This window comes from Catharus ustulatus, chromosome 8 (genome assembly GCF_009819885.2).
Source record: "Catharus ustulatus isolate bCatUst1 chromosome 8, bCatUst1.pri.v2, whole genome shotgun sequence".
NCBI lineage: Eukaryota > Metazoa > Chordata > Aves > Passeriformes > Turdidae > Catharus > Catharus ustulatus.
The window spans coordinates 9,928,873-9,942,962 of record NC_046228.1 but is presented as its reverse complement, the minus strand read 5'-3'; the positions used below and the strand labels follow the sequence as shown (position 1 = coordinate 9,942,962).

General features: G+C 50.6%; 1 protein-coding gene across 1 annotated transcript; it reads left to right on the top strand.

Annotated features, from left to right (window-relative positions):
• The first annotated feature begins 1,997 nt into the window (after nucleotides 1–1,997).
• DUSP5 (dual specificity phosphatase 5) lies at nucleotides 1,998–11,781 on the top strand. The gene is made up of 4 exons (XM_033066801.2): nucleotides 1,998–2,490; nucleotides 6,650–6,792; nucleotides 8,182–8,401; nucleotides 10,133–11,781. The coding sequence occupies exons 1-4, from the start codon at nucleotides 2,097–2,099 to the stop codon at nucleotides 10,531–10,533; spliced, it is 1,158 nt and encodes a 385-aa protein (XP_032922692.1). The 5' UTR covers nucleotides 1,998–2,096; the 3' UTR covers nucleotides 10,534–11,781.
• The last annotated feature ends 2,309 nt before the right edge of the window (nucleotides 11,782–14,090 follow it).

The following is a 14,090-nucleotide window of genomic DNA, read 5'->3' as shown; positions in this document are numbered from 1 at the left end:
TCAGGTACTCCCCAGAGAATTGATTTTTCTGGGCTAGAGTCATTTGCCCCGGGTTCAGAGGTCTTGCTTCAGGCAGGAGTATAGAGGCAGAAGAAGCTCTCTTTCTCACCCCTCCACATTTCAGTTGGGTTTCCTGAGAGGAAATGATACTGCGACTGTGCTGGCCCCCTCCTTCCTCTCAGGAGGGAGGAGCACGCCAGCATCTGCTCATAGCACCTCTTCCCCTCCCTCTGCCCCACTGGGACCAGTTTGCCAGCTGAGCTGGGGTCTGAGTCCCAAGGGAAGCAGGCTGCTTCTCAGAGGGGAAGCGGTGGCCCCTGAAGCTGGGGGCTGAGAGGCAGGAAAGGCAGGTTGTGTTCAGGTGGTGTGGAGGTTTCCTGTGTGAGCTAGGGACTAGGTCACAGCATCCCTGCCTATGCCAGATTTCTCATCTAGTCCACGTGAAGGTTTTTGGCACAGTGTGGTGATCTAGTTCTGACGGGAACCGTGCTGGCACGTGGGTCTCACCCAGCCATGTGGCTCTGACAATGGCCAGCTGCCTCCCAGGGTGGGTGCAGGGAAAGGGAAGGAGCCAGGCTGCCGTGATGGCAGTGGCCAGGTGAAGACAACACCCACGCTGAGATGTGCTGCGAACATCTGCCCCTACCCACAAGCTACTTCTATTTTTATTCCATCTCATACCCTGGCTGACTCAGAGGAGGGGAGTGAGGGGGGTCAGGTTAGAAGGAGACAGATGGGAGGACTGTAGGGGGATTGAAAGAGGAAGAGGAGGAGGAGTTGCTTCAAAACCAGTAGTTGCCGTTCTTTCAATCAGCTTGAACGTTTTCTTTATTTTCTTCGCACAGCCTCTTTCATGCTTCTCTGTTTCAGCTGCAGGCAATTTGAGGCAGGGATGGCACTTCCTGCCTGCTGTTGAGGTGAACATTCTTTCAGGGCACCATCAGAATAAATGACACCCTGCTCTTAGATAGATCCACTGTCATCTGCCTGGGCTGTAATGAGCTTGACTGGAGTTCATCCTTTTGCTTAACTTCTAGGAATTTCCACTCATCATTTTGGTCTCTTTACAAAACTACCTACAGTGAAAGGGCAAGTGACAAATTTCCTAATTCCTGTATGTCTTAGTGTCATGATTTCTGGACCCAGGCACAGTCACCGCTCTGTGGTGTAAGTCTTGCAAGTCCTTGGGACACAATCTTACAGCCACAGGGAAAGGGACCCTCCCCTCAAACAGCCATACCAGCAATTTTTGTGGTGCAGGTGGCCCTCTCATCTTTGTCCCCATTGCTTCAGAGCATTCACTAATTTTGCAGAAATGGCACACCTTGCTTTGTCCCACTCCGTTATTCTTTGTTCCTTAGGCTGGAAACCTTGGGCTAAGTAAGGGAATCCCCAGGCAGTTCTGCTGCCTTATGCAAACCAGGGCCTAAGCAGGGGACCCAGCTCTTTCCGAGGGGATCTAGGAGAGGGCGTCTTCCATTCCGCGAGCACAGAGCTCTCGCAGGCAGGCCTGCCTGGGCTCAGGCTTTCCTGGGGGTGAGGATACACAGCGAGGGAGGAATAAAGGGAACTGAAACTCCATTCGCAACCTGGTGCGAGAAGCCTGCCCCAGCGCTGCCCTTCCTTCCTCCCTTCCCTCCTTCTCCTCCGCCCCCCGGCACGCTTCCCTACTCTCCTGACGCGCTGGGGAGGGGGCGGGGGTGATGTCGGGATGAGCCTTAGCCGATGAGTGGAGAATTTTTGCAGCGTTTTTCAGCTTCCTCTGCCTCCGATGCTGACCTACCGCCGCTAGGGAGGGAGGGGATCCCCGCCAGGGGGCGGCGCGCGGGGCGGGGGATGTCCATGTTTGGGAGGCGGGCGCGTCACTCCCCTTATTTGGGCAGTGTCGTCACGGCCCGGCCTCCCATTCATATAAATGCCCGGCGGCGCCGGCCGGGATTCCCTGCCCGGGCTCGGTACGGCCCCGCGGTGCCTCTGTTCGTCCCGTCCCGTCCCGTCCCGTCCCATCGCCGCCGGCTCCGCGCTAGCGCCGGGCACCCTCCTGCCGCTTTCTCCGCTCCTGCCCCGGCTGCGGCGGGGCGCGACCCTCGGCCGGCATGAAAGTCACGTCCCTCGACTGCCGGCAGCTGCGGAAGCTGCTGCGGAAGGAGCCCTCCCGCTGCCTGGTGCTGGACTGCCGGCCCTACCTGTCCTACTCGGCCTCCTGCCTCCGCGGCTCGCTCAACGTCAACCTGAACTCGGTGGTGATGCGGCGGGCCCGCGGCGGGGCCGTGCCGCTGCACTTCGTGGTGCCCGACGCGGCCGCCCGAGCGCGGCTGCTGCTGGGGGGCGAGGGGGCGGCGGGGACCGCCCGCCTGGCGGCCGTGGTGGTGCTGGACCAGGACACGGGCCACTGGCAGAAGCTGAAGAAGGACAGCACAGCCCAGATCGTCCTCAATGCCCTGCTCTCCAGCCTGCCGGAGGCCGGGGCCAGGGTCTGCTTCCTGAAAGGTGAGAGGGATCGCGGGGACCCGAGGGGCAGGGGCTGGGGGAGAGCGGCGCGATCGACCCTCAAAGCCGCCTTGGTTGGCGGCGGCCCCGAGGTGCTCCCTTTCCTTCGCCCTGCAGTGAACCTGATTATTGGTGGAGGGCAGGGAGGTAACACCGGGATTTTGTTTCTTTTCCACCTACTGAAAATAAATCCCGGATAGACTCTGCGGGCTGAGCCGAAATGCCTTTCCGCTCACCCCCGCCACACGTTTAAGAGGCTGAGGGGAAAGCTGAGTAAAGAACAGCAAAAGTTGCAGATTAATAAAGGGGGAGAGATATCGGCGCTGCGTGGGAAACAAAATGAGCCCTGCGGATATGAGGAGAGACGAGGCCGCCGCTGCTCGCTCTCCGCCCGGTGACACGGGGACACCCGTGTTGGGCGCCCGAAACTCTAAGACCGATGCCCGCCCCTCCACCGAGCGCGGAGAGGTTTCTCTCCGTCGGGCACATCGACCCGGCAGGGGAAACCTCGAGCCGAAACTCCAGGGCTCGTCAGGGGACAGAAATACCTCCTCCCCTCACGTGTATTACAGCCCTTCGCTTGCGGTTCTTTGTTTTCCTTCCGTGCAACCGGGGCTAATAAAACGATAAATAGCATAGCGAGCATAGCAGCCCGCCCTTTGCCTGTCCTCTCGCCTCTGCCTCCCCCCCCACTCCTGGCAGCGCCTTTGTCCTTCTGCCCTCTCGGTGTTCTCGGCTCAGCCCCATCCGCTCTCGGAGCGAGGCCGTGCCCGGGCGGGGCCGCTCCGCCCGAAGCTCCGCACTCGCGGCGGCCGCGGGGCTCCCGCAGCGGCACCACGCCGAGACGGGAGTTTCCAAAAACCCCCTTGCCATACCATGAGGCCATAAAAGGGAGGGGAAAACAAGGCGTTGTTTCTTGAATAAAGCCTGCCTCTGTGTTCTAATGGGCCGGAGTTAATTCGCTTTTAATAAGCCTTTTGTCACTAGTTTTTATCCTGATGTACCCGGTTTCTGCCTTTTGTAACGACCTCCCGCTGGGGTAGAGGCATCTTCAGCCTGTGTATTGCCTGGTACCGAGGTTGGGGGATGCTCCCCGACTGTTTTCCACCACCCTGGTTCTGTCCAGTCACTGTCAGCCTTTGCTGGATCTAGCAGTCACCACAAACGCACAAATTCTGCTGCCGGAGGGTAGAAATACTGGCACTGTGTCATTCAGATCCTTAGGGACCACACTAAACTAGAAGTGAAGAAATATCTTCAGGGTCATGGTGGAAAGTCTGTGGTAAACTAGGGGCCGAATTAAGCTCTGCTGACCCTCCAACTGCTTGTTTGGCCACACGATCATCTTTTGATCATCCTTTCCTCCTCGTGTACCAGCCCCACACTTTGGCGTGGTGACTGTGGCTGTGGGCAGTTTATCGGGGATGAGGGGTTAATGTAGGCTCTGCTTTCTACAACTTGTCAGTTGTGAAGTGTCTCATCTTGAAAGCCTGTCGATTGGAGGCTAAAGACATTTCCTCTCAGTGTATGAGAAAGTTTCCTGCTTTTCCTGCTGCAGTTTCCTTTGGCTTTGCTGGAAGTGCTCGGGGCTGTATGTTCAGGCCCATGACTCAGTGGGCAGCACTAATGATTCACTGGGGCCACAGACCCCCAGGAAGCTGTTGTGGCCTGGGGGAAGTTCCTTGGCACATTGGGGATATAAATCACCCTGGAACACTGAGTTCTGAGCAGGAGAAAGGGTCCTTTGGAGGACTCTGCTACCACCTTTGCAAATAATAGGCTGTAAAAACACCAGGAAAAATCCTCCTTGATGTTTCCCCTGGTATTTCTGCTCTCCCTAGGCATGGAGAGCTGGGGCGAGGTGTTGGCTACTTAAATGCTTAGGGGGTCTCGTGGCAGTAAGATATAAGGAAGTCATCAAGAGCATCAGGTCATCGAGATCCTGAGGATCTGGTCCCTGAGAGAGCATCTGGAACTGAGTCACTGCATGCCAGGCCCTGTTCCCTCTGTTGCTTTATGGCTTGCAGGGTCGCATCTTTCATCTGTGTAGGTGCAGTTTCACTCTGGGTGAGCTCAGCCCCAGCACGGTGAGAGTGGTTGTGTGTCAGGGGAAAAGGAAGATAAAATAACGGATCCTCCCCCGGCGCTGATAACGATTCTATTACTTATTGATTAAACGGAAGTGCAGCTCAGCTCTCCATGATGAGCAACTGAGTATTTGCAGAAATGACCTCAGGGAAGGTAGGTTGAGTGAGGAGGGGGAAGAGAGGAGATTGCTGGAGGATGGGATGAGCAGATGACTCACTGTAAGAATGGCCTGCAAATATCCTGATCCCCAAGGCTTGTAATTAACCATTCAGCAGCTGCATGTGTTAGCTGCCCCAAGAGACTAGAGACATGCATGCCTGTTTGGCTCGAGCAGATTTCTGTGTTCATTCAAGAGTAAAAACAACAACAAAGGGCATAAATTGAGATCATGGCTATTTATATAAACTGAACATATTTTTCTTATGCGATGGCAGTGGCTGGGGGGTTGGGGGAATATCAGGTCAGCTATGCAAAACAAGAGGATTTAAAAGTTCACCCCATGAAGGGCAGTTGGAGATCAGGGAACTCTGTAGAGCTTCACGTGTTTGTTATTTCACACTGTGAGTTGCTAGGGATATCATTTTTTCAACCCAGTTGTTGCAGATATCATTTTATCAAACACCTCCCACCACCACCATGGTCTCCACGGTCACTCGACTGCTTTGACCACTGCCTCATGCTGTGAGCTCTGCGATGAGCTGGCAGAATGTGGCTGGGGTAGGAGGAAAGGTGCAGGTGCTGGTTGCCCATTTACTGCAAAGTCGCTCTCCAGCCCTCTGTCATGGAAAACAGACTTACATCACAATCAGCGGGCTTTGGATCACGCTGGCCGCTTGCAACACGAGGACCCCATGGCAGGAATGAGTAGGCGACAGTAGCATGTCATGAATCTGAGCACACATCTGCTCAAACATTGCAAACAGATGAGACACCGGCATTGTGGGGCTGCAGTGTCAGAGGTGGCTGTACCACCCAGCCTGGCAGTGAGGGTCCTGCCACTGCTCTGATCTTCAGCGCTTCCCTTGTTTCAAAATCCGTCCTTGCACCCTGGCACCCACACTGACAGAGCTTATCAGGCTGAAACAGTCGCAGGTGAATGAATCACAACCGGAGCCTTTGCCTTCCAAGCCTTGTTTACTTGAGGGCCACACTGAAGGATTATTGAATGTAGCTGCTCATGAGCCATTCATTTCTGCTCTGAAAAAGCACAGGTGGCAGACATGTGGCACGCCACTGACGTTTCCAGGCTGCTTCTGCTACCTGACTTATCCAGGTTCATTTTGGAGATGATGTGCTTCCAGGCAGAATATTCCCAGCCTAGAAACAGGCAGCCATTTAGCTGACGACAAACTTTGAGTAACAATGTAGTAATAGGATTAATTCCCTTTCATTAGCAGCACACTGAATGAAATGAACGCAGTACTTAACCATGCAGAATAGCTCATATGGGGCTATTCAGTTGTCAAATGCTGTCACAGGATTTCATTAAGTTTTATAGCTGTTATTTAATAGATTGGTTTCAGTGGGACCATCTTCATTACTTCACTGTCTCGTGCATTGTGGTGATTAATGAGACAGATGCAAGCATCCCCCTCTTGTGTTTATGTCCATTTAAAAATGCAAATAAAATATATTGTGTGCTGTCACAGTGTATATATTAATGACAAGTTTAGAAAAGATTACTCCTGAATACAGAAATCTCTGCCTCAAATGCTGGTATTAGCACTCATGTATAAAACCTGGAGGGGGGGAGGAATTTAGTCCCCACTGTACAGGAGTTAATGGTTGCTAGACTTACAGAATTACGTTTGCTAACAGCTTTAGTCTGAATTCACTGGGTTTTAGCAAGTTAATAATTATCAGTGGTATTGGTTTTTCCTTGGGTGCCCAAAGTCTTTTAAGCAAATCTGTTTTCCCAGAGGAGCACTATCCTTCGTGACCCTCCCCTGGAGCTCATTGCTGGACACTGCTACCTCACTGCACTGCAAGTGCTGGAGCTTCATTTGCCCTTCAGTTGAATTAAGCCTTGGGAGGGTAAATATTCATATCCTTCTTTTTGTTGTTTCCCCAGGGGGATACGAAACCTTTAACTCTCAATATCCTGAGTGCTGCGTGAATGGAAAACTCATTTCCCCAGAGAGGATGGAGGCAGAGAGAAACCTCGCCAGCCACTGTGAGAAGCAGAGTGCCAACCACAAACCTGCTTACGACCAGGTGTGTGTCACAGCTGTGGTGGGTGACTCTCCCCTCGGGACTTCTCCCTGCTCCCACCAGGCTCTGTGGGAGGCTGGCAGGGTGTCAGTGGCCCTGGTGCTGCTGTGGGCTGTCAGTAAGTTGTCACAGTCCAGGCTGACAGCCTGTGTGCTGAATTAGTGGCCCTTGTGTGCTTCTGGTCAGCATCACCTCTGCCTGGCTTCAAAATTACATGACAGAAGGTGGTGAAACATCTATCCCCAAAACTGTATTTATGAACTCTCTTATCACACACCAGACAGCATGAGCCATCAGCTGCTCTCACCTCCACAGGAGACTGAGAATGGGCAGGGGAGAGGCAGCCAGGAGTGTCACTTTCCCAGCAGACAAAGGAGCACTTTTTGCCCATGACTCCTGTGAGATCCCAGGAGGAATTTGAGGCTGGCAAAGGGCCAGTGCCTCTGAGAAGCCAGACCCACCATTGGACTGGGGAAGTGGGGTTTCCACAGAGGAAGTCATGGTGTGCCCACCCAGCCCGGGGATTGTGTGCTCTCCGAGATGTCACCCTGCGGTCAGGACGCTTCCGCCAGGGCGTGCATTTCCTGCTGCTCAGGGGAGTCCCCCTGTGATGCCTCTCTGCTCTCCTGAGAGAACCTCCCACACCAGGCATCCTCCTGCCACCCTGGCTGGCTGCCAGCTGTCCCCCATGCATGGGAACCCACCGTGTGGGCTGTTCAGGGGGAGTGGAAAGGCAGTTTCTTGCAGCTGGGGGATGGCAGCAGCTCCTGTGCATCATGGAAAGTTACCTGCCAGCTCAGAAAGCGGTGTCAGACAGTGTTTTTTCTTTCACCCTCTCATCATCCAGCCTCTGCTTGTGCTGAGGAAGGAGGAACTGAGATGATGTCTTGGGGTGGGTGACACAGCAGGGGCTGTGCTCCAGAGTGGTGTGGGGTGAAGGGCAATGGGGAGCCTATGTCCATTTTTTTCTTTGTTTCACTTCTGGAGATGTGATCAGAGGGGCTGAGCCCTGGCTGAGCCAAAGCAGCCTCTTCCTCTGCCCTAATCTTCCTCCCTGCCTTGCCCGTATTTCAGTAAAGCCTCAGTGCGAATGGGCACCCCAGATGAAAGCACTTGGCATGCACTGCGAGGGGCAGCACTTTAAAGAAAGCCACAAACATCCTGCACACCAGTGGGTTGGATCTGACTTTTCACCTTGCAGATGTGGACAAGAAAATTAAAACATTTTTCATGTGTGGGCTTTGCCATGGGACTGATTCATTGGCCAGCAGCACTGGGGTCCAAAAAAGCCAGAGAGGGAGGGAGCAGACACCCTCATGGGCTCCCTTGGTCACTCCTGGGTCTGACCACTTTTGAAAAAAGAATTACATGTTTCTGCTCCTTCTCTTCCAGGGTGGTCCAGTCGAAATCCTGCCTTTTCTCTACCTTGGTAGTGCCTATCATGCTTCCAAGTGCGAGTTTCTCGCCAACCTGCACATCACAGCCCTGCTAAATGTCTCCAGGAAAAGCTCAGAGTCCTTCAAAGACCAGTATTGCTACAAGTGGATCCCAGTGGAGGACAGTCACACAGCAGACATCAGCTCTCACTTCCAGGAAGCCATAGACTTCATTGGTAGGTACAACTGAACAAATTTTCAGATCTTGTAAAATCAATTAAAAATTAATTTAATTAATTTTAAAATAAAATACACATTGAAGTCTACTGAATTTTGTGAAGGAAAAAATCCCAGTTCAACCAGGTGAAGCAGAGTCATCTTATTGCCTTACTGTGCTGAGATATCCCAAAGGTGGGGTCTTAAAAATCCATTGTCCCTCTTATCACAGAGCTCTTTCTATTCCTCCTTTTGATCACACTGGTATCTCACTCTTTAATCAAATACCCCAATGCAAACAAATGAGGAGGCTTTAGAAAAGTTTGTGCTATTTAGTTTCAAATGTTCCTGCATCCGGCTGAGTGGGTGAGCGAACATGAGCTGTGCCAGGGACCACAGGAGGGAGGATTCTCCCTGAGAAGCACAGGATGGTTTGGTGGGGTGGAGAAGCCTGAGCCTGGGTGGAGATCATGTTGAAATGTGCTGCTGCTCTCCAGGAATAGTCAAGAGAGAAAGAGAATAAAACACAGTTACAGACTTGCTGGGCTCGTTGCTCAGCTGAGTTTGAGTCCTTCAAGGGTGCAGGCAGAGTTACAAAAACCTGACCTGAGGGTGCTCTCTGAGTCCTTCCCCTTCCCAGCAAGGGATATCTCACACCTTTGAGGGAAATAATAATTTATGGCACCTTTCTGTCGTATTCTCAACCCCTTCTGATAGATGTTGAGTTGCTTGGAAATTTCCCAGATTTTGAGGACGACTTTAATTTTCACTTTCTTTTAAAATTGCGTGTGTGGTGTAGATGCTGGGGGTGACTCAAATCCATGTCTTCCTTATTTTGTGCAGTAGCTAAATATAACTGGTCGTGGTGGCAGTCCCCTGGCAGACAATTGGAGTCAGGCAAATGATAACTTCCTCAGCTCTGTGTGCTTCCCTGAGCACTACACTCACAGTTATCCATAAATTGGAGCTTGAACACGTTGCTCAAGGCAATAGAGCAGAGAAAAGTCTATTTTTTGAACAGTGTTTTTGTGTGGAAAGGGCTTATTTTAAGCACATTCTCTTTAATCTAATAACAATCATTGTGTTGTGTGAGTAACCACAGTGGCTCCTGTTGTGTAAAAAGGGTGCTTTGCATAAGCCATTTATATCCTGACTTAAGTCCAAGCATCCTTTAACCAGGCTGTAATTAGCAACTGCCTACCAGTGCCTGTGTGCTTTGTGGTGAGGCCCCAGGGATTGAGCTCAGCCTCTCCACCCAAGGGAACCTCCTGGTACTGCTGTTTGCTGCCAACTGGCCAAGCAGGCACTTAGGTTTTTGAAGAAAAATACTGTTGTTTTAGCAAAGATGATGAGAGCCCCTGCAGTTTTTGAGTGACCAGGTAGTGGAAGCCTGGCCAGGCTGAGCTTTGCACAACATTTGAGCTGCAGGCAGAGAAATGCAGGTACAGCACTGCCTGCATCACCATGTTCTTCAATGTCAGTTGTTCCAAAAGAATAGTAGGCACAAGGAAGGAGACAGGGATGGACTTTCCTAAAAAATGCAAAAAGAACCAAATTGAGATCCACAGATTCTGAAACCCAGCTCAGGTCTGCCACAAGCTAGGTTTTGTCCTACTTGTCTTTTGATCTCCATGTCACCCTTAGTGCCTGTCCTTGCTGGCAGACTGGCTGTGCCCCCCCAGCACTGGGTGTGTCACAGCATCCTCTCCATCCCCAACAACAGCTGATGTCTGCAATGGTTTTCCCCCCAGACTACGTCAGGCGAGCAGGCGGCAAGATCCTGGTGCACTGCGAGGCGGGGATCTCGCGCTCCCCCACCATCTGCATGGCCTATCTCATGAAGACAAAGAAGCTGCGCCTGGACGAAGCCTTCGATTACATCAAGCAGCGCCGGAGCCTGATCTCACCAAACTTTGGTTTCATGGGCCAGTTGCTACAATACGAGTCAGAGATCTTGTCTTCCACCCCCAGCCCCCCCGTCACCTCATGCAAAAGAGAAGCTGCGTCTTTCTTTGCGGAGGAACTGACTTTAGGTAAAAACTTTGAGGGCTCATGCTTTGCCTTTCCTACCTCAGTGTTGAGTTCTGTGCCCATCCACTCTCCTGTCCACCAGCTGAAGCTCAGCCCAATGACGGCATCTTCGTCCTGCTGAACACCGTGGGGAGCTGGAGCTGGAGTGGTCCTGATCCAAACTGTGATCCCCAACAAGAACATTTCATGAATGTGCAATAGAGAAACTTCATCCACTTACTCTGAGATGGAGTGGTTGTCATGGGTCATACTTCCCATATGCTGTAAGATGCAAGTGGTCTAAGCATGGCAAGTTTTCTGAACTTTTATTGTCCTTTTTTTAAAAAAAATACAAAGTGCTTTTTTAGGTTTTTAACCACACAACGTGCACCCACTACTGTATTTCCAGATTCCTGGGGAAAAATGAGAAATCCGTTTAGTATGTTCTCAGTTCCCATCTCCTTCCAATTTTATTTTTGAAAAGACCCTTATTTAAAGTTTCAAGCAATAAACAGCAGCAGCAGGGAAGCAAGCAAAACAAAAAGCACTCCCTTTGCAACCACAGAGGTGGTGGGAGTGAATATTTGTTCAAATATTTCTCTGGCTTTCCTCCTCCTCTCTCCTGTGTTATGTTTCAGGTAGCAAAAGGCTGGAGTGGGGAGAGGGAGCGCCTTTCCCAGGACACTGTTGCACAACCAGGTCGAAATCCCTTCTCTGCTCCAGCCTCTGAAGTGTCAGGTATTGTCCACAGTGTAACTAGATACCAACCCCAACCACTGGGTCCATTCAGGTGTGGCATTTCCTGTACTTCTATATTTGCCTTTGTACTGGATGTGCTTTTAAGTAGAGCAGGGACTTAACATCTATCAGCTACCCTGCTGAGCTATTATCCTCCCATCTGTTATTTAAGAACAGCCCTAGAATACTTGAATGTCTCCACAATCCTCATCACATCCTCATCCCATCAGATAACACTGTAAAACACTGTAACTGCTGGACTTCACACCAAAAAAACCTGACAAGCTTTCAGCTCCAAGACAACTTTTTCTCCATCCCTTCCCAAGTGTTCCCATTTGTGTACCGTGTGTGGTCAAGTGGTCTTTTTCAGTGTTATGTGACTTGCTTAGAGTGTGTGGTCACTTCTAGTCAGCCTTTGTCCAGAAAAAATTATTTCTGTCTTGCTCTCATTGGCTTTTGTGTCCACAAGGAGTTCAGAATGAGTGTCTATGTCTGTTGACCTTTTTATTATTTTTTAATATGTAATATGTATGGGAAATGGCAATAATTTCCAAGAGATCTCGTGAATGTGAAAGAAAACCTGCAATGGTTTTTATGATGTGTAAAAAATAATAAAGGAAAAAATGCCAGGAAAATAAAGCTGCTTGTTGTACTTGGAGTGATCTGTGAGAGTGCTTTGGGAGAGCTTGGTGGCAGGAAAGGTCACCTAAGAAAAACACTATGGTGTAAAAGTGGTGTGAGAAGGTAGAAGAGATGGGAAAGTATCACTGTGCTGTGTGCTGAAAAGCCACCAAGGTGCATCACTACAGAGGGGAGAAGGTGAGGGGGAGGATTGTTTTAAACAGAATGACATGAGTCACAGTGGCGTCACTTCCCAGCAGCCAGGCAGGCACTTCTGTTTTGATTCATGCATGTTTTATATAAGATTTACCATCTTGCTGAGATGAAAATCTGAACTAGGCACAGCCCCCACTTCCTTCCAACCCATGACAAGAGATGCTACATGCCCTGGTCCTTAGAGTGAAGCTTGTTGTGACACACAGCACCTCTGGGTGCCAGGAGCTAGGGCATGAGGGTAATACTCACATTTTCACTTTTTTATGTACAAAAAAAGATTAAGTTAGATGTCTGATGCATTTCATGCCTCTCTTCATCTTGAATTTTCTAGGCTTTTTCTGGCTCATCACTGCAGCACATTTATTATCTGCAATTCCAAATTATCAAGTTGAAAAATCTATGGCAAATATCTGGGTTACACAGCATGTGTGCACATACGCATCCGTTTGTAACTTCTTATCCCCAGGGAAGCAAATCTGACAGATGCCTTGGATTTCTTCCCCAGTGTCAGAGGGATGTGTCAGCAGCCCTGCCTGGGCTCTGGGAAACCTGAACATGGGAACCAGCAGCCAGGGAGATAAGGCAGATGATACAGTAAGAGCAGAACAATTAATTTTCTGGAAGACCTAATTGGTCCCCTTGGGGAGCTCTGGAAAAGGTTGTCTGCCTCTCAGCCCACACAAACACCCAAGCAGGAAGGCTGTTGAGCTTAGTGAGAGTGCCCATGTCCACAGTATACTGAGACCTACAACCTGGACAGAAACAGAGCAGCCAACAGTTCTCATTAAAACTGCACTAAACCCTTCTGGGTGGACAACCGGATGTTTCTTAAGGATGAGAAGGCTGAAACCCTCTGCAGAGCCAATGATGGAATACTTGCAGTTCATAAGGCAGTGGGCTGAAGGGGTTAACAGAGAGACTGCTGACCTTGACAGGTTTGACCAAGGTAGCTGGAAAAGATCAGAGACCGGGTGGAGGAGCCAGGCAGAGAGGGGAGGGAGCTGCTTTGTGTTTGGAAGGGAGCTCTCATCCTGGGCTTTAAGCACAGTGTGTTGGTGGACAGTGTTAGCAGGGGGAGATGCTCAGCTGTGATTCAGCAAGAATAGAAGGCCACAGCCCTGTGGGAGCCTGAAGAGGAGTTATTGTCATGCCTGGACACAGGAGACCCACATTTATGCTCCTGCTCAGGTCAGAGGTCCCCCTCTTCTTGGCTGGTCTCAATTCATGCTCCTTCTGGCAGAAGGAAGTTCCAGCATCCAAGTCAGAGTAGGATGCAAATGATGCCTCCCAGAGGGTTGTGTCCCCATGCTCATGCTGGTCCCTGCTCTACTACTTCAGTGTTAGTGTGAGACCTCTGCCCCCAGCTCAGAGCCTCTTGGGGCCTGTTCCAGATACTGGGGCACTGAACATGGCTGGTGCCATGTAGCTTTTGGTCCCTTGCTTTTAGGCTTGCAAGGAGCAGTTATGTTGCAAGCACGGGAGCAGTTGCTCAGCCTGTGGCTCTGCTTTGTACATGCTGCCTTTCCTTTCTGTCTCCAAGGGAAAAAAAAGCATTCAAGAAACTGCCACCAAAAAAATTCTTATTTTTACATCATTGCAATTCTGATTGTGAAGAAATCTAGGGTGGAGTTGGATGAGTGGGTGCTGTCCTTAAGTGTCCCTAAGTGTCTATTTAGTCCATACATTTGCTGGTGTGATTTGCAGCCTACTCTGGTTACAAAGCACAGGCTTTCTCCAGCTTTTTCTTTCTGCCTAAAGAGCTTTCCAAGAGGTAGAAATTGCACCCTTACCAGTAAAACACGGTAAAACTGACCTGCTCCATGGTGAGCTGGTCCTGAGGTGCCCATCCCCAGGCCCTGAGCACCACAAGGTAGGCAGCTCTTCTTAGCTTATTGCCTTCTGGTGAGAACTTCTTGTTTTGGGAGACAAAGCATGAATAAAGAAGGTATTCTGCAGGCGTTGTCATTTGTATGCTAAAAACAACACTTGCCTTGCAGGGAAGTCAAAGTCCAAATGTGTCAGTAACATGGAAAAAAAAAAAAACGTGTGAGGCCCCAGGTATGGTGAATTTGACCCTCCATCTTTACTTTTCACAGCTTCATGTTAATTGGAGAGTAGACACAC

Excerpts from the sequence above, each read along its gene's own strand:
- DUSP5 (XM_033066801.2), top strand. The coding sequence starts at position 2,097 with ATGAAAGTCACGTCCCTCGACTGCCGGCAGCTGCGGAAGCTGCTGCGG. Across the intron at positions 2,491-6,649 it reads CAGGGTCTGCTTCCTGAAAG|GGGGATACGAAACCTTTAAC; the intron begins GTGAGAGGGATC and ends TTGTTTCCCCAG. Across the intron at positions 8,402-10,132 it reads GGAAGCCATAGACTTCATTG|ACTACGTCAGGCGAGCAGGC; the intron begins GTAGGTACAACT and ends TTTTCCCCCCAG.